The sequence below is a fragment of the Scleropages formosus genome, chromosome 18, assembly GCF_900964775.1.
Source record: "Scleropages formosus chromosome 18, fSclFor1.1, whole genome shotgun sequence".
In the NCBI taxonomy this organism is placed as follows: Eukaryota; Metazoa; Chordata; class Actinopteri; order Osteoglossiformes; family Osteoglossidae; genus Scleropages; species Scleropages formosus.
In genome coordinates, this window is record NC_041823.1 from 6,470,722 (window position 1) to 6,490,466 (window position 19,745).

Sequence of the window (19,745 nt, forward strand, 5' to 3'; positions counted from 1 at the left end):
GTCCGAGTGTTTCGCTCTGTGCTGCCACGAGGGTGCTGGGTTACAGCCGTGAGGAAGGAGTGTGCGTTTGTGACAGAAAACTTGCAGATGTCGACCAGCAGATGGGGCAAAACTCATTACTATAAGAAGGAGCTGTTTTTTTACAGAAGTGCTGAACTTGGGGGCGGGGGGGGCATTTACTCTTCCATGCTCAGAAACACTTTGCTGGCCAGCATGCAATACACACCGATGACATGTGCTTTGCTCATTTGCATATCTAGTGTATAAAATTGAGTATTTTAAACGCACTCCGTGCTGATGAACTCCATGATTCTGTTGGCTTTTGCAGGTGAGAAAATGCGAATAGTTGTGTCGGAAGGGTTGTTCGTCCTCTAGAATATTAATCCGGGCCCAGGATCCAGGTACCGGGTGTCATTTACAGCAGGCCGAGTTCCCCGAATAGCGCATCGGGTCAGTTCCGGTTAGAAAGCACGTAGCTGGACCCTCATAAATTAGGCTGATCCATTCAGGTCTCTTCCTGCAAAGTTACAGTAGCCATTTGTCCTTGTTAAGCTGTGTACTTAACTGATCCGGGGCAGTAATGGTATAGCGACAAATAACTGCTGATGCAGGCAAACGGTGCTGAGCGCTGATATTGGAGATCCATCTTTCCTTTGTAACAGACCGCAGAGAAAGAGAATCTGCAGGGGGCAGAGCATCATGTCTCATCACATGGCCGTGTCATTCCTGATCAATCGTCTAGCCGCTTTGCCTTTTTGTGTCTCTTAATTCCGCCTTCCACTTAGCTCCACCCACCGACTGCTCTTACGTTGAGTTGAGCATCCTGTCTCTACGGTCCCTCGCATCACGGTCGAGGTTCGCGGTGCGCTTGGCCTTGCCCTTGCGGGAGTCTTATAGGCCATCTTGTTCCGTTGGGGGAGTCGTCGTGGGCCAGAGGTCTTAACTCCTGGTCCTGCAGATCTGTGCCATGTGGGGGGCTTTTCTGATCTCTTTTACATTTACGTTTTACATTTATTCATTCGGCAGACTCTTTTCTCCAAAGCAACGTACATCTCGTCGAAAATACAATGTGTGCGCTATATCTGAGAGCGTCAGTCCTTGGAAAAATGGCCAGAAGAGAGCAGTTGCGGAAGTATGATGATGATCAATGGATGAGTGACCCATTGTAAGTAGTGTATCTAGCAGTGTAAGTCACCGCGGTGAATAAGGCGTGCGGGCTGCTAACGCTACATAGAGTTCAGTGGAAGCCGCTTTGGAGAAAAGCGTCTGCGAAAGAAATAAATGTAAATGTAAGTATAGCGATTGGTTCATAATTGCGCGTAAGTATAGTGAACCTGCAACACTGCAGTATTTGGCCCTCCAGGTCCTGGAGCGAAAGCTGCAGCCTCATCGTGGGCCAGTGAGTGGTTTAAACCAAGCAGAAGTTTGAGCTCTGGGAGTGTCGGTGGGCATTTGCCATCTGTCTTTTTTCTCTGCTTCGGTGTCTGAACCAAGCTGACGCAGGTGTGTTTGTGCTGTCTGAGTGTAAACGTATTTGTTTGCTGTCTCTCCCCCCCTCCGCTGTCCGCATCAGAAGTGACGTGGGAGGACCAGCAGAAAAAGGTCAATGGTACGGTAGTGGACGGCAGGACACGGCTGCAGCCCTCCCCCTCCGAGCCAGGTTTGTGTGGGTGTGGTGGTCCTTCCTTGTCCTCCGGCCCCCGGAGACCAGGGGCCCCGAGCTTCACGGTATCTGCTTCGCAATGCCGAAACAGATGCTCGAGACTCCTGTAGACCTGGGAAGAGTTTTGAATCTTGTGGTTTGTTTTCCTTCTCCGTTTTCCTGTACGCCGCTCGTTTTCCCGCTCGTGGCTCTTAGGCGTGTTTGCGGTGCTTCCCTTCCGTCCTTAATAGCACCTGTCGCAATGGCGTTTCAGCGGCGCATCGACAGAAACCCGTCGTCGTGTTGTTTCCGGAGATGGGCCGCTCTTCTCTGAGCGGCCTTGCGGTCGCGTCACCGACTGCCGAGCCTGAGCGGCAGAACAGGATGTGCGCAGACGCGTCCTCCCACATAGGGTTACGCGCACAGGATCGACGCGGACATGCGTGTCGCTGTAAGGAAGCTTCGGAGAATCCGTGCATATATCAGGTGTGTCGGCCCAGGTCAGCACCGCCCACCCTTCTAACATATTAGTGTCGATTGCAGGTCATCCCAGAGGTCCTTTCTTCAGCCTCCCTCCCCCCCAACCCCCTGCAACCCCAGGTTTATCTCTAATGATCTGTATTACCGCGGCGCTGTCTTTGTAAGAAATGCACGATGGCGGCCCGGCATGGCACGGCACAGCAGGGGGCCTTCACTTTAAATGAAGCTGTACCATCGCAGCATCTCTTTGTGAGGGGGGGGGGGGGGGGTGCACTATCGCCGCACTTTCCCCTGTAAGCAGAAATTGAAGCTGAAATTACAAAACAGTCTCAGGTGAACCGAGACCCCCGTCAAAGGGGGGGGGAGGCGCAAAGGGAGTGATGTACTAACGCCTTTCAGAGGAATTTTACCGCAGTTTCTCGTTGTTCCATGGGCTGAACCATGTTTGATTTATTATGATTATAATTAATTTTTTTTTTTTCGCTGATTTGTCTTATTGCGCTTTGTCTCGATGGAGCAGAAAGAGAAGTTTGCTTTTTGTATGAACAGCTTGCATTGTTCTGCCGTTTGACTTAAAATGCCTCGTTGTATTGTGTAACATTGGTGATTAATCCCTCCCCCCCCGCCGCCACCAACACATCCTCCTGCAACCCCCCCCCAACCTGCACCGCCCTGCTGTGGGAAACAGGAACCCAACCCAACTGGATGAACCGGGTTACGAGTCAGGGTATCCGAGTTGCAGCGTTGGCTTTATATTCCTGGGGTCTTTGGTTTCCGTACCGAAAGTCGATGTAAAACTGCAGGTATCCATGTCATGTGATATCAGCTCTCCTGTGCCGTCAACAGCGTCGCTCAAGGCCTCGAACCTCACCGCGGGGTTGCGAGGTTCATAAAACACAGCCAAATTATATTTCCTCATGTCTTGCAGCTGGATGTTTACTTTTTTGGTGGTGGTGATGGTGCGACATGTGAGAAAATGAACAGTTTCATTTTGCGATGCAGGATGATGCAGGATGACGAGCGAAACCCTAAAACGGGCGATCGAGAGCAAGCGACCCACTTGCGGCGCAAGCCGAAGCTGGTGGCGGTGACTCACTGAGGTTGTGACGACTGTAACGACTTCCCGCTTCGCTATAGTAAACGGCGCGTTATTTGGATGCCCCGTTCTTTCACAGCTGCTCCATGTCCTGGTTCGAATCCTGCGGCAGGATATTGCTGTGTCACGGTGTCACTGCTTCTTGTCATTTTAAGGGCGGTACGAAGCGTGGACCGCAGAGCTCACGTTGACAACCCCCTCCGTTGCGGATCTTTATCGCTGCAGCCACGTGAACGGAGTTTCTAGAAGTTTCCCTTGGTATCGGCTGAAGCCGAATGTCCGGTCTTTTATTCTTTCCCCTCTGTATGTTAATAATTCAGGGTAACGCGCGTAAGTGAGCCAAGTGCAAAGTCATCTGTAGCTGCGCCTGGAAACGGAGGGACGTGGAGGCTCATGCGGTGTGACATCTCTAAGCGCCGCTCTTTCGAACCCGTCACCGGGAATTAACGGCCTAGGCCGCTCGCCGGAGTGACTGCGTTACAAAGCAGAGGCGGAACGCAGGTCCTCCCCCCTCCTCATTTGCACGAAGAGGGCCGTTCAGGCTCCGACCCCCCCGGCCTCCTGGAGCCCCGCGCCGAATTATCTCGTCTCCGAAGCGGCGGGCGAGGAAGGAGTGGCCTATTACGCAAGATCAAGCGCCCATTGCCGCGTATGATTAATGACGGCGAGATGAAAGTATAGCAGGTCATTAAAGGGACGGGGGAAAAAAAAAAAACGCTCAGCACTTTCTGCTCCTCTGAAGACTCTATGAATATGCAAATGAGCGCGTCGTCTAATTAGACGCCCGAGCGAACAATGGAGCCGACGTCAGATAAAGTTGCGAAACCCGCAGCGGGGGAGATAGCGGAATTATTTTTCGGGCGCGAGAAGCTCTGCTTTGTCAACTTCCCTTTCTCGATGGTGTTTTATATATTTCTCACTGTGTTCTCCCCGTTTTTACAGCGTCCCCCCCACAGCATTCTACGCGGCGCTGTTGGATCGCCAACCTGACCCGTGCCGAACCTTCCCTCTTGCCTCCCGTTCCCATTATTCTCTCCGCAGGTCCGACTTCACCCTGCTCCGCGTCTCCACGTCCTCCCCGTTAACATCCCTCTAACGTTTCGGCTCCTTCCTCCTCCAGCCTGAAGTGGCAGCACGGTTTTCTCCCCTCAAACACACACTTCTCTGCTCCTCTATGTCTTGGGTCTCCTTCCGTCCACGTTATGTCCTATGCGGTGTATTTATTTCATTTGCTGTGTTATTGCTGTTATGACACCCTCCCCCTGTCCCCCTCGTCCTTTTTGTCCCACGTTCCGCTCTTCCCCTCGTCCCTCATCATCTCCCCGTCTCCCCTCGGCGTCCGTGCTGCGGTGCTGCGGGGACGGCGGGCCTCCGTCCCGCCCCGGCCCGCCGCCCCATCCCGGTGTCGCCTCTCGTCCTCTAAAAGCATCCTCTTACGTCCATCTCCTCTGTCTGTGTCTGTCCATTTTGTGGTGTGACCCCCCCAAGAAGACATGGACTCACCCCGATGGACGAGCTCAGGTCTGTCCCTTCTTCTTCTTTCTTCTTCTCCTTCGTCTCCTCTCCCCGCACCGTTCCTCCTTGTCCTTTTCCTCTCTCTCATCTCCATCCTGCCTCTGCTGTCGGTACTCGCCGGCACCCTGGGAGTCGCTCGGTTCTCCCGTGTCTAGCGAATGTAACTGCGTCTGTGTATGTATGGAACACGTGTGTAGGTGTGGTCTCACCATACAGTCCCAGGACCTCATGTTTCACCTGGTCATCAGACCTTCTCGGTTCTCCGAAACTGTGTTCTGAATATAAAAAGACAGAGACGAACCCTTTACGGTATCGAGAACGCCGCTCGCGTTCACTTTTAGCCGACGTTTTTCTTTCAGCCTCAGGTTTGCACAGTAAACTGCTTACAAAGATGGACCTGTTTCCACAGCTGGGTCATTTTTACTGTGTCAGTTGAGGGTAAGAACGTTGATCAAAGGTACTAGAGCAGTAGGAGGGATTCCAACCAGTAACCTTCCGATTGAGAGGCAACAGCTCTAACCGCTACGCCACCTGCTGCCCGTTTTTTACAATCTGAAGCAAGGGATGAGGAGGATGGATGAAGAACGGCTAAATCCACGTGAGCTTGGTGGGACGAGAGATTTAAGCGATTAAAAACAAACGGGACAAACGGGGTTAATTCGGTGTACGATTTGATATCACATGGGCCAGCTGGATCCACAGAGCTCCTACAGATGGTGTGACGTCTTCCACGCATCTTTCAGAACACGGCAACAACACACCTGTCACTCGTCTCTCTGGCATCAAAGGTGACTTAACATGACAGGTAATCTTGTGCAGGCAGGAAGGTTGCAACGTACGTTTATGAAACCTGCCACCTGTGGAAGAGAAACCCTGGTCCTGGTTCTGTATAGTCAGACCCTGTTTGAACATCCTCATCTAAGACGACCCTATGGAAGGTTCCTGAAAAGGTGACCTTTTCCGCAGACCCGTTACTGTTACGTCTGTCTCGGCTTTATTTAGTGTTTTTCGGGGACAGGGATGCTTTGGCAGTGCAGTACCATGCTGCCTGTACTGCTTTACTCGCTATTTATTATTAGTGTCTTGTGCAGCCATATACTAGGTTACCTTCTCTGGGACTTTCAGAGTTCATACTTTTTTATGATCCCGACAAATCATGCCGTTTTGTCAACCCATATTTCTTTCAACGTTCCATTTAAATAAATCATGTCATTCAATGAAATGGGGGCAGTAATGAAAATGCCTGCACTTTTTGGCCATTTGTTTCTCTTTATGAATCCGATACTGGAAAAGGTCTTTTGCTTAGAGTTGTAAAGTTCTGTGCTTAAGAGGCGATTCGTGATTTTTACGGCGGTTGACCTCAATATGAATCCCGTTAAATTATTTATGAGACAGATTTTGGCAATGTTACCCCATTTGACTGCATTGAGCCTTTTAATTTATTCCTTTGTGTATAACATTGTATGTTTATTCTTACCTTTTACTTGCATTTTACACAAGCTTTCTTGGCCTGCTAAACTGCCAGTTGACTAGCAATAGCTCGTTTACTTAACGTGAGCGGCTAAAAAGCCATTAAACCTTCTTGTGATCTTTTAAGCGCGTTTAATTAGACCAAGTCGCAAGGTCCTCCAGAGGTTCCCCTTGCATCCTATGAACCGGCAGAACTCCAGGTGTCTACTGAAATGTGTCACACGTGACATTTTCACGTATTTATTTTTCGTTATGTTAAAAAAAAAAAAAAAAAATTAACCTCAGAGGTGTTCCCAACTAGCTGTGGTGCTGGAACTGCATGCAGGAGATTCACAAGTGTGTCGTTCAACTTGGCAGATGAAGGCTATTTTAACAGCCGTTATTTCTACGTAAGTTTTAGTGAAAGATAAAGTAAATGACCTGAACACGACCAGCCGCTGACTCAAAATCGACCCCAGTCAACTGGTGCTTTTTACCAGGCCTTTACTTCAAAGATGACATTTACATTTTCATTTATCCATTTGGACGATGCTTTTCTTCAGTGACCCAAAAGTGCGGCACTGTTTAAAATTACTCTCTAAGAAATGAATTACAGTACCAGTGTAAAGGTTTGAAGTCACTTGCTGGAAATGAGTTTTTTTTTCCCCGCATTTGGCATTCGCTCGAACAAGTTAGATCGGGAAACGAGGCTCCATGTCTTCCCAGCTCTTCTGCAGCAATTCTCAGAGGTGTAGGACACTGGTGTGTTTCTTTATTTCACTCTTCTGTCCAGTTTGTCCCATACACATGTTGCCCAATTAGATCCACAGCTTTAACTCTTACATTTTATTGAGTCAATTCAATATAATTATCTTCCCCCTGTATGCCAGAGAGTCATACTGAAAATACCAAAAACCCAGAGAACGTTCCTATGAAGTCTGCACGACTACCTCTAATAAAGTAATACTGCATTCTGAGCCCTAACCGGGATGGCAGTTGGGCCAAGTTTAAGAAGAGTTCGTTGGAAGTCGCTTTGGAGAAAAGTGTCTGCTAAACAAATAAATGTAAATGTAATAAGGGGCAAACTGTTAATTTACTGGTCAGCTTTTCTCTTGTAATATTCTGCTGAGCAGTTTTTCAGTCTGAATTTACCGAAGATATTGGGCTTAACTGCAGACAATGAATGGTCATGATGGAGTCTCAGGATTCTGAGTCCACAGTATAATGAGCTGGAGGGGAAAATATGTGCGACATAGAGTTACGGTGCCCGCTGTCATCTCTTACCATCTGTTATATCAGAATTCCCATATTCATGACTCATGTGTTTATTTCACTTGCTTAATTCTTTCTTGTTGTTTTGTTTTAATTTTCTCATGTTTGCGTCTCCTCTCGGCCATCGTCGTGAAATTAAAAAGTAGAGCGGGATGATGCCGCCAACGAGTGCGGAGGTGCAGGTAGGCCGGCCGACACCCGTCTCTGTCGGGGTCCCGTTGGCCGTAACGGTTCATTTTGCCAGTTGAGATGCGCTTGTGTGTTTCGCCAAAGGTGACGTGATGTGGTCGCGTGTTCGCCACATTGCCGGGCATCCCATTGTATTCCCGTTTTCGGTGTGTTGGAAAGTGGTCGGCCTGCGTGTGTGAGAGCCCGTGCGCTCCACATGCGGAGAAATCCACCACTTGACACATTTCATTATAACAGCATGACCAAAACAAAGCAGCTGGAATGCATGTGGAGGGCGCACTGAGGATGCGAATTGTATACGAGAGCTATAATAAGCTCTTTTAAAATCACAGTGTTCACTTAAAGCCATGGAAGTGGCAGGAATGTTGGAGCATTAGAGTCATTCTCGCTTCGAGATGCTGCGGTCCGTGCCACGTAGCCGTATTGCAACACAGTGCGTTTACATTTGTCGGGATTGGGGTACCAGGGCTCCTCGCTGCACGGCACCTTGGATTCCTCATTGTATGGTTTTCGGAGCACCTCACTGCATGTAGCGCACGGGGGAAGGCTTGATGTGTGAAACACACACACATCGTGCATCACGTGTGCCGGAACACTTTCCCAGCTGTCCGCCTCCTTCCGTTATATCCTTTGGAAATTTTTCTGGTATGTTTTCCTGCAGCATGGAGGAAGATTGCCATGTAAAACAGGCTTCCACAAACAACTTTTTTGCGCTTCGTCTAGGAAAATTAAAAACCGTTATGATGACGAACATGAAAAATATTTGCCCAAGTTTTTTTTTTTTGTTTTTGAGTAATTTGTTCATTAATTTTTTTAACCATTTGCTTTTCTATGTATTTATCATCCTTGAGGAAGCATTGCATCTGTCTTGGCTTAAGATCTTCCTGGTATTGAAAACATTCTCCAGTTGCATCATCAAAATTATATTTATATGCTTCAAAGGAAAAAAAAAAAAGATTTGGAATGTCATGACTGGGGTGTGAAAGACTGCACTGCTGCAGTAAGCCATACATTGTTCATCGCTGCTGTGCTTGCTGGGTCCTTTCTGTAGCATTATCCTCATGCTTCTGAACCATGACCGTTGCCAGGAAGAAACCATTTCTCCGCACTGGAAATTCTCTAAAACTGCTCCTTGTATTTTCAGCAATGCTTTGGTGAATATTTTGCTCTTATGCGCATTATCGTTTCCTGTCTGTGCAGGACTGATGCCGCTGTCGTCGCACAATGCTTAGTTATACATTCGGCCACCGCTAAATCACCGTTTCGTCAGTCTAACACCTTGTCCCTGCGGTGCCTACATTTCAGCTGAGAAATTTCAGAATTTCGGGGCTAACTATAGATACCACGCCATCTGATTTTCATATTCAGACATATGCTGGAACAGATCCAGGAGTACAATATAAAAATAAATTGTACGCTCTTGTGCCTTGGGAATAGACAAGGCAGAATTACGCAACTTGCAGTCTCATGCTTTTGACTGACAGTGCAGGAGAAATGTTAAATCCCCAGTGGATCACACTTTCCTCTTGGCCCGTGAGGTCAGAAAGCTTGGCCGCATGTTTCCAAGCCGGGCTGACTTCAGGACCCAAGAGTGATGCATCATTCCCGGCTGGACTTGTACTTCTCCATATGATGTCGTGTTATTCTGTCTAACTTTTGGTGGTTCTTACCACGTTTGTAGAATATCTCCTGATTTGTGAAGATTGTCTGAGGTAAAACCATGCTACAGTATGGTACGTGGCGTGCTCATGGTGGTATCATTTACTGGATTGGGATCGCCTGCAGACTGCAGCCATTCTTCATTCCGAGAGCATTTTTAGGAGAAGGAGAGACCTTTACTGAGACCCAGACCTGCTGTAACATGGCATGTTTCCTTCCAAGAAGACCGGTACTGTTCTCACTGTTTGTCTCATGCCAGCGCACCTCCATCTGACATCACCCAAGGAAGCCCCTAACCCCGTGACTCCCCACACTGACCTCTGCCCCCTGTCCTCCCCAGGTGCGCTGGATGTGGAGGAGCGTACGCGGCAGGCGAAGCTGAACGCAAGCAAGTACAGGCAGGGCGCAGGCTCCGACTCCAGGCTGGAGCAGGATTACCACGTCAAGGTAAGACGGAGGGGTCGAGGAGGGTGGCATCGGGGCACGAAAAGTGCCGGGGTCAGCTCTTGCGCCTGCTGAGATCACCTAGACTCTCAGCTTTGTCTTTTAAAAGATGAGAGTTGACTTGTTGGAATTGATCTCTTCTTCAATTTGAGATTCTTCGGAAATTCAATAACGAGGCGCAGTGAAGCAGTAAAGATACATTTGAGTTTAGGGGTTAGAGAATGAAGCTGTTCTTCCCATGAATGAAGCAGTATTTAAACATGTTCCAGGCCCGAGTCTAAGTTTGTTGTCTGAGTCATGAGTTGAATGGCTGGGCTATGGATGCTTAGCCATATATAATTTAAAAGTACTGTTCTTAATGATTAAAGTGCATCATTATGCACATTTTCCCCACAGGCTTCATGCGCAAAGTGTACAAAGACTAATGCCGATGTAGCAAAAATGGTTATATTTAGTCTTAGAAAAAAGTGAAAAAGTGTGGATGTGCCTTTTTATAAAAAGTAGACACCTCTGCGTTTGTGGAGCATTTTGCGCATCAATTCCAGTCATATTTTGCTTTTTTTAAATCCCGGTGCGTGATCATGGCCCTTTGGTCCTGTCCCATTAACTAAAGCAGGACTCCTTGTTTTCAGCCCTGCAGAACTGTTTGCTTTATCGCCACAGAAGAATAACAGAGCCAGGTCGTGGCAAAACACCAAATCGACACTTCCATAAATAGCTGCAATATACATGAAAAGCCTTTCTATTCAAGGACGCACAGCCTTGCATTCCAGTTCACACTCTGCGCAGTGTAAAGTGTTGATGTTTGTTTGAAACTGCTAAAAAGACTCTGCTGTTCATCAGCCCCGTGAACATTACTCTGGCACCGCGGCACTTGTCACTGTTCAACCATGTCAAATTGTATGGACCCTTCATTTCTAATGCTGACAAACGCTCTTGCTTCTTATAAAAATTTCAGTGCAAATTCATACTTAGATTTGTAATCTAAAAAAGTTTAGTTTACTTAAAGGAAAAAGTTGATTTGACCAATATTGATGTAGATACTGACAGACAGACAAACGATTCATCTTGTAAACAGATGATGTAAAATTATGGTATTGATAAATACAGTACAGTACTGTAAATGTATTTTCCTTATGATTTTCTAAGCATTTTCTTTTCTCTAGCTTACTTTATTGTAAGAATACAGTATATAATACATATAACATAGAAAATACGTGTTAATGGACTGTTTATGTTATCGGTCAGGCTTCCGGGCTAGAGTAGGCTATTAGTAGTTAAGTTTTTGGGGAGTCAAAAGTTATACGCGGATTTTCGACTGCACGGGGGTCAGTGCCTCTAACCCCCACGCTGTTTAAGGGTCAACTGTTTTTTTTTTTTTAGTCATTAGTCTTCTCTTACCTTACAAAGGTAACATGTTCCTGAGAAACCCTTAGTAAGTGAATTCTTGTAAGTCAGACATAATTACCATTCTTTTCAGTGCTAAAACAGGTTATGCTGAAATATCACCAAGTCCTAGTAAAATGCAGAGGATTACTTCAGTAGTTAGCATTGGTTATAAAATAATATGTTAAAGCACACACACACACACATTTTCTGAACCGCTTATCCAATATGGGGTCACGGGGAACCGGAGCCTACCCGGTAACACAGGGCGTAAGGCCGGAGGGGGAGGGGGACACACCCAGGACAGGACGCCAGTCTGTCGCAAGGCACCCCCAGCGGGACTCGAACCCCAGACCCACCGAAGAGAAGGACTGTGGCTCAACCCACTGCGCCACCGCACCCCCTCTATGTTAAAGCACACACACACACACATTTTCAGAACCGCTTGTCCCTCACGGGGTCACGGGAAACCGGAGCCTACCCGGCAACACAGGGCGTAAGGCCGGAGGGGGAAGGGGACACACCCAGGACGGGACGCCAGTCCATCGCAAGGCACCCCAAGCGGGACTCGAACCCCAGACCCACTGGACAGCAGGACTGCGGTCCAACCCACTGCGCCACCGCATCCCCCTATGTTAAAGCAATTTCCCATTAATAATTACCCTACAATACTGTATTTCTGCAAAGAAAAACACATGGTGGCTCTGGTCTTGTCACAATCAGCTGTTGGGAGGCACACAAAATCCACATTCGGTCCTTGTAAATGCAAAGAAATGCCTCCTAAGCAGAAGCATTAAAAGGAAATCAAATTTTTATAGCTTGAATGGACAAATTTTCTGGAAATCATTAGCATTTTTGGGTTAGTGTAACTCTAGGCATTGTGGGGTTGTGGTGTCTCAACTGTCCAGCTTTTGTCCAACATCGGCTTGGTCCTTCTTCGTTTTGCAGCGTCCCGGTCTGCACCGCGGCTCGGACAATCTCTCGGCCAAGTCCTCGGACAGCGACGTGAGCGACGTGTCCGCTGTGTCGAGGACGAGTAGCGCCTCTCGGTTCAGCAGCACGAGCTACATGTCAGTCCAGTCTGAGCGGCCGCGGGGAAGCCGTAAGATCAGGTGGGCGGAACCCTCGTCCGGAAACACGGCCCACGGGCCGCGCGCCTTTGCCAGGGATGGGGGGGCCTTCAGACGGGCTCTGGACCTGCTGGACTTTGTGTCGGTTCAGACTCAGATGTGACCCCGTTCAGACTTTTTGCACCGTAGAAAAGTTTGAACTGGGCTTCACGTTCAGGAAGGAAAGGTGTTTGTTTCCAGTACTTTCCTACTTACCAGTGAGTTCAGGTTTGGTTCCGCCAGAGCAACAATCGAACCAAACGTCTGAACTTTACTTTTACACATTAAGGCTGCACCCATCTCTGGCATTGCGCTGATGAACACACATTTGGGTTTTTTTCTCGTTTTAGTCCAGGGGTTCTTAACCTGGGGTCCATGAACCCCTTGGGGGCCTGTATGTACAGTACTATAATGTAATAGTATATAATACTACCAGTATTTTCTCTGAGTCTAATGATGTTTTTCAAGGAAGAGTCCTTTTTTACCTGATTCTTAAAGGGCTCTGTGGCCTGGAAACGGTTAAGAACCTCTAGGTTAGTCCTTCGATATTTCATAAACTTTCAGTTGTTTCACTGTTCCTTGTTTAAATTTTGTTTGATTTTTTTTTTTGCACCCATCTATGTTTCTTTCCCCCTCTGTCTTGCATGCCTTGCGCTTGCTCTTCCACAATTCCTTCAGCTGCTCAAAAGTACCTCGGCAGAAAAAGCAGATGAGGGGGGAGGGTGAGGAGGTTCTTGAGGGAGTTTTGCTGGAGGAGGAGGAGGAGGAGGGAAGGGGGGCAGGAGAAAAAATGATGAAGAAGGAGGGCTGTGAAGTAGAGGAGAAAGAGGTTGGCGAGCCGGAGGAGGGAAAATTGCAAAGGAGGTTCTCAGAGAATGACCTCAGGTAAACACTGCCCATCAACCGTATGTGGTTTCCATGTCCTCTGTGGTGGTCCTGTGGTGCTGTGTATCACCCCCTGCAAAGCTAACATGGGGTAACATTCCCTGGTGTACCTGTACTATACCTGTAGTTCTTTTCAGCAGTACCAAATAATCCACTGTATAAACATGGTAAAGTCCTCTGAAGGAGAGGCACAAGTTACTGCCACATTGATTCATTGACAGCGCCGTGTGGCGGTTAAAGACATGGAGCTTTCATGTGAAGCTTGATGGTTCAGATCTCTGAAGGCGCCCTGCTGTTGTACCCTTGAGTATGGACTTTATTTTGCTTATAGAGGATATCCAGCTGTTTATATGGATTAATATAATCGACATCCAGCAGGATAAGGAGATCCTCAAGGAAGGAACTCATTTTATTTATTTCTGACGCTTTTCTCCAAAGTAACTTACAATGTTAGGTTTGCACACTAAGCCACTTACAATGATTTACCCATTTATACACACACACACATACATTTTCTGAACCGCTTGTCCCATACGGGGTCGCGGGGAACCGGAGCCTAACCCGGCAACTCAGGGCGTAAGGCTGGAGGGGGAGGGGACACACCCAGGACGGGACGCCAGTCCGTCGCAAGACACCCCAAGCGGGACTCGAACCCCAGACCCATTTATACAGTTGGGTAATTATTGCTGTATCAGTTCAAGGTAAGTAACTTGATCACAGTCATTACCGTAGGAGTGAGATCTGAACCCAGAACCTTCAGCAATGTGACGGATGTTACCAAAGCGCTACTTGCTGCCCTGTTTCTTCTGAAATTAATTGTACTTTAGCAAAATATTTCTCACAGTGGCCTTCAAACCAAGGACCTTGTCATTGCAAGATGTTAAACTTAATCATTCTGTCACCTGCCACCTCTACTTTATCGTGCATGTCAGTGGTAAAAAGTACCAAACGTAATAAATTGGTAAAATTTAGTTGGTCATTTTAAATACAGATTACACATGGATTTTTTGTCTATTTGTGCTGTGATTTATTTAAATATTTGGATTGCAGATTATACAAAAATACAGAACTCGTTCTTGTCTTACATGTGGAACTCATGTTCACAATGTAAGGAGTTTTAAGAAGAGAACATTTTACAAATACACACACACACACACACACACACATTTTCAGAACCGCTTGTCCCATACGGGGTCACGGGGAACCGGAGCCTACCCGGTAACACAGGGCGTAAGGCCGGAGGTGGAGGGGACACACCCAGGACGGGACGCCAGTCCATCGCAAGGCACCCCAAGCGGGACTCGAACCCCAGACCCACCGGAGAGCAGGACTGTGGTCCAACCCACTGCGCCACCGCACCCCAATAATCCAGCTTTTTTGGGGGTTTGTAATGTAAAACTTACTCTCCTTGGCCAGATCTGATCTGAATTGTAGGGTGTCAGGTCTTTACACCTGCAAAGTCATGTTGGAGTCAATGGTGTGTAGATCACCGGCAGGTCGTTCTTGAAACACATCCTGCTTCAAAAAACACTTTTTATCTCCAGTCCACCCTGAGATGGTTCTCCTCAACCCATTGCCCCAATTTTGAAAGTCATTATGAATACAGTATGTAATGAAACAAGCCCATGGAGATGCTCCTTCCTGTTGACTCATGTCCCATTTCACCACTGCTAGCATGAATGGGCAAATGTGATTTTATTATAATCATTAAATTTTTGTCCTCATTTTTTCCCTATGGGTTTCAGGAGTGAACTATAAATGAGAAAAAAAACAGATTCATTATGTTCCTTTATGCTTCTTCACGTGTCGACCGCTATTTGTGGTCACACCGCACGTGCCTTATTTCGGTATGAAAACTGATGGTCATTGCTACATCTTGACTAATTTCAGTTTTCTCAATAATGGTCATTTCCATAAAAAAAAAAAACTTCACTCTTTCCTCGCAATCAAAGAGTACCATGCAGTATTCTGTACAGTAATACAGTAGAAATTACTCAGCTGTATAAATAGGTAACATCAATGTTAAGCAGCTTACTGTACAAACCCGACACTTGAGTTGCCATGGTGAAATGACTCCGTTAAATGAATAAATGTAATGTATTGTTTGACGTTAAGACTAGAAAAATCCTTTAGTAAGATACAGTCTCTGCTGGTGCGAAGCTCTCGGGCTGTTGAAACTGCGGCTGATGCGGTTGCATCATGTGCGTTTGCAGTGGACTCGGTCCTTGTGATTTCTCACACACATTTCAACATACCAGTGTCATCAACTGACTCCTAAAATAGACACTTTTTTACAGCACATGCAGTTAATGCTTTGTATTTGTCCTGTATGTCATAAAGCTGGTGCTCTGATTGGCTATATGGGTGAGTTCCTGTTAGCGACATGTGCTTTTCTAATAGAGTGTGGCCTCCAGCTATCGATCGGCATCGACGCCGTCACCGCCGCTGTCGTTTTTATGCACTAACTCAACGGCTTGGACTTCCCGTGGCTTCCCTGCGGCCTCGGTGCGGCATCGGATTACATTTCCTACAGAGGGAAGTCATTTACAGGGGCGGTAGGTCCCAGCAGAGAGCATTGAGAGTTTTGAGAAATTACAGATCATAAAAGATGATGCATTTTTTTTTTTTCAAAACCCAAAGTAAAAGAGAGTCCAGCAAGAGTAATGGTGTTACAGCAAAATAATAACATCGCTACGGTGTTGTCTGCAGCTCAGTAACATAAATAAATATAGAAAAATATACGAAAATCACATGCCCACCTAGAGATTTTATTGTCCTATGTGTTGTGCTGTGAAACAATTTATCATTTTCTCAGGTCATATTTAAAATGGCCAGTAAAATAGTATAATTAATTAAAAGACAACGGTTGCCTGCTTAAAAAAGGTTTAAAAAGTTGATATGCTGAGAACGTAACATTCGTCTCTTAAACAATATAATATGTATTTAAAACACTTGAATTCTTTCTTTATTTTTCATGACCCCCCGCCTTACAATATAGGCTAGTTAAGATGGATACTTTTCTTCAGCACGTACAGTCTGAGCATCTGCAGTCTTTCAACAGCAATTGTTTGATTTTTTTTTCCTGTTTGAGTCTCATCTCAAACCTTCTTACGACTAGTCACCAACAATTAGTCATTAAACATAACTACCCAATGAGTAACTGAAATTTTGAAATGAGGATTCGCACCGCAGGCCGGTAATTATCATAAATTACCTCCAAAATTTTTCCCGCGTGTTGGGGGAAAAAAATCGTAATTACAAGGCTTTGTTGACTAGAAATGATGTTGTTTTAACTATTATAGAAAAGGCAGAAGCATAGGTTTTTATCAAAGGTTTTTTCACCCAATTGTTTTATATAATAAAGATAATTATAGATGCCGCAGCTTATTTTATTTTTTCAGTTTTGTCTTTTTCTCCTGCTGTTGGAAGAAGTACAGCTATGAAGCTGGATGTGGGGGAGATGCTGTTGGAAGACAGAACCACCTCACATGTTCTTTAACAAACACATACAGGACATACAGGACAAATACAAGACATTAAGATCATGCCCGGATAAACCTTTACGCAGCTACTCCTATAATGCAACGCAAATGTTTATATGAATGAATGAATGAATGAATGAATGAGCTTTATTGCCAAGCATGTTTACACATACAAGGAATTTGTCTTAGTGATATGTATCTCAAAAAAAGAAAAAATTACTAGGAAGGTGATCAGGAATTGTGGATAAAGTTTTATGCAGCTACTCGTGTGATGAACATTGGTTCATATGGTGGAAAGAAACAAACTAACTATCTAATAATCACATGTCTGCATTTAAGTGTCCCTTCCTCCTGATGTAATGAACACATCGTATTTTCTATGAGATGTATGTCGCTTTGGAAAAAAGCGTCTCCTAAATGAATACATATAAATGTAAATGTAATACGAAGGGGGTGCGGTGGCGCAGTGGGTTGGACCACAGTCCTGCTCTCCGGTGGGTCTGGGGTTCGAGTCCCGCTTGGGGTGCCTTGTGACGGACTGGTGTCCCGTCCTGGGTGTGTCCCCTCCCCCTCCGGCCTTACGCCCTGTGTTACCGGGTTGGCTCCGGTTCCCCGTGACCCCGTATGGGACAAGCGGTTCTGAAAATGTGTGTGTGTGTGTAAATGTAATACATGTACAGTTAAGAGCTTTCCATATAGAAACAGCTGATTCTTCTCTAGTTTCTTTCCATTTCAACTGTTTTAAAATCATTTGGTTGTATAGATCCTGTGATTGTATAGTAAATCACAGTTTTTTATTTACATTCATACAGGTGGAGTAACTCAGAAAGGATATCTGGCTCAAGGGCACTAGCGCAGTGGTAGGAGCAGAATCTGAACTCACAACCATCAGGTTACAAGTCCACATGTTTACCTAATACACTGGCATCACCGTGCAAATTTATCTGTGTGACTACAAACTGAGTGTTAGGCGGAGTGTTTAACTGTGTTTAAGATGTAGTGTAAACCTGCTTTCAAGGGTCATTGGGTAGCCGTTTTGGACAGGGCGGTGTCCTCACACTCTGAAAGACCTGGTTTTTAGTCTCCTATAGTACTCTTGGTCAGTTTACCTAAACTATTAGATCAGCAGCTTTGCAATGATTTACCCATTTATAGCCAAAGTATTCTTACTGGAGTAATTCGGTTTGTGGCTTTGGACAAAGGCACCAGGTTTATCTGCATTTTTTATTAGTGGTAATGATAATAATAATAATAATAATAATAAGAAGAAGAAAGATTCTAAAAGAGTCAGAATCAGAGTGAGTTTTACTGGGCAAGTGTGCTGATGTACACAAGAAGTTTGCCGAGGTTCTAGATGCGTCCAGTATTTACACACAAACAAACAGCTGACACAGAATTACAGAATAAAGAAATAAATAACATATTCACAGAGTATACAAACACGAGAGTATAATAGTAGTATAAATACAAAAAAGGGAGTGTTAAGTGTTACTATTATTGTTATTTTTCCGTAATATATAGTGTCCAAATGTCTTGTATTGTAATTAGGAACGACCGTATGTTACTAACCATTTCTTGCGGAAAGTATGCAAATTTTTTGCACTGCTACCAGCTGTCGCCGAACTCAACTCAAGAGTCTCTTTTTTTCTCGCCAGATCTTCTCAATGTGTAGCTCACTTTGCTGTCTGCCTGCTGCCAAGCCCCCAGAATTAAATCGTATAATAATGACGAGTCTCTTCTCAAAGCTTCTCTTGCTGCCTGCAACTCGGCATTATTTGAGTTTTAACAAAACCAATTTGTGGGGCACAGAGGTTGAATTTTTGGTCATGTTGAGCGTCTTGCTTTCCTACTCGATTTCAATGAAGGTCTCAGCTAAATAAAGGTTAAAAATTCCGTTCATTATTTATTCTGAGATGAACTCTTGACAGTTCATCATGTCAAAGCTACATGTGGAAAATATAAGCCATGTTATAAGGACTGGTACAAAAAAATAATTAGGAGAAATAGTAGTTATGCTTATTTATTTGGCTGATGCTTTTCTCTAAAGTACAGGCCGTCCCCGATTTACGATGGTTCGACTTACGATTTTTTCGACTTTACGATGGTGAGCTGGCGACAGACATTCAGTAGAAATCGTACTTCGAATTTTGATTTTTTTCCCGGGCAAGCGATATGCGGAGTGATACTCTCTCACGATACCGGGCAGCGACAGCGATCCCCATCTCCCAGTCGGTCACACGGAGGTGTGTATTAAATGCATTTTCGACTTACGATATTTTCGACTTGCGGTGGGTTTCGCGCAACGTAACCCCGTCGTAAATCGGGGATCACCTGTAATTTTCCATTGAGCGCTCCTGAAATGAACTGAAATCCCAATTCCTGTGCGCGCGACACACTTCGTCTCACGTGCACCTGCCCGTTCGGGAGTGCACCCATAGTACGGAGGTGAACCGCTGAACGAGATTTCATAGCTTATACCGCAAGTGTCGCTCACCGTCTTAATTTCTCCTCCAGTGTAGAGATCCTGGAATAGCGAGCATTTTTGACTTACGATATTTTTGATTTACGATGGGTTTTGCGCAACGTAACCCCATCGTAAATCGGAGACCACCCGTATCTGAAAATTATGACCTCACTTTTCAGGTGCAGTTTAGGGAAAGTTCCTTACCGGAAGGTATTTTACTTTGGCTTTACAGAACAATATACTGCAGTTGAGCAACTTTAGCCCGCTCATGTGATAACTCAAAATGAGCTGGAGGTGGGGATCGAACAGTAAACTTTCACTATGTGGCTGCACACATACAGCGCTTATATCCTTATGCTGAAATGAGTTCTAATGTCCATCGCTGCCCCTTTGGCTTCAGACAGGGAACTCGGTGAGCGCTGCGGATTCCTTTGCGACCCTATTCACAGCCTCTTTTCATTTATTTATGAATTCAGCTGACCCACATAAAATAAAATTGTCTTTTATATGTGGAGGGGCTAATAGTGTTGCTCCAGTCTCTGCTGCCATTTCCGTAAGCGTCACATGTCAGACGAGCTCTTTAGTTTGGCAGCAGGTGCTGTTGCGCTTCAGACCATCACCTTACGCTCAAAGGGCCCGGGTTTGGATAGTGTTGCTACTGTACGACCCTTCG

At 45.8% G+C, this 19,745-nt stretch overlaps 1 protein-coding gene across 3 annotated transcripts in view; it reads left to right on the plus strand.

Annotated features, from left to right (window-relative positions):
* rims2a (regulating synaptic membrane exocytosis 2a) overlaps nt 1-19,745 on the plus strand; it is a 182,905-nt gene that overhangs the window by 132,405 nt on the left and 30,755 nt on the right. For 2 of the 3 annotated variants that reach the window (XM_018763027.2, XM_018763028.2), the window contains 2 exons: nt 9,643-9,749; nt 12,081-12,244. In XM_018763027.2, the coding sequence (XP_018618543.2) occupies nt 9,643-9,749; nt 12,081-12,244 (271 nt within the window). Of the gene's footprint in view, nt 1-4,706; nt 4,740-9,642; nt 9,750-12,080; nt 12,245-19,745 lie in introns of all 3 variants that reach the window. The other variant, XM_029259821.1, reaches the window with a different exon arrangement.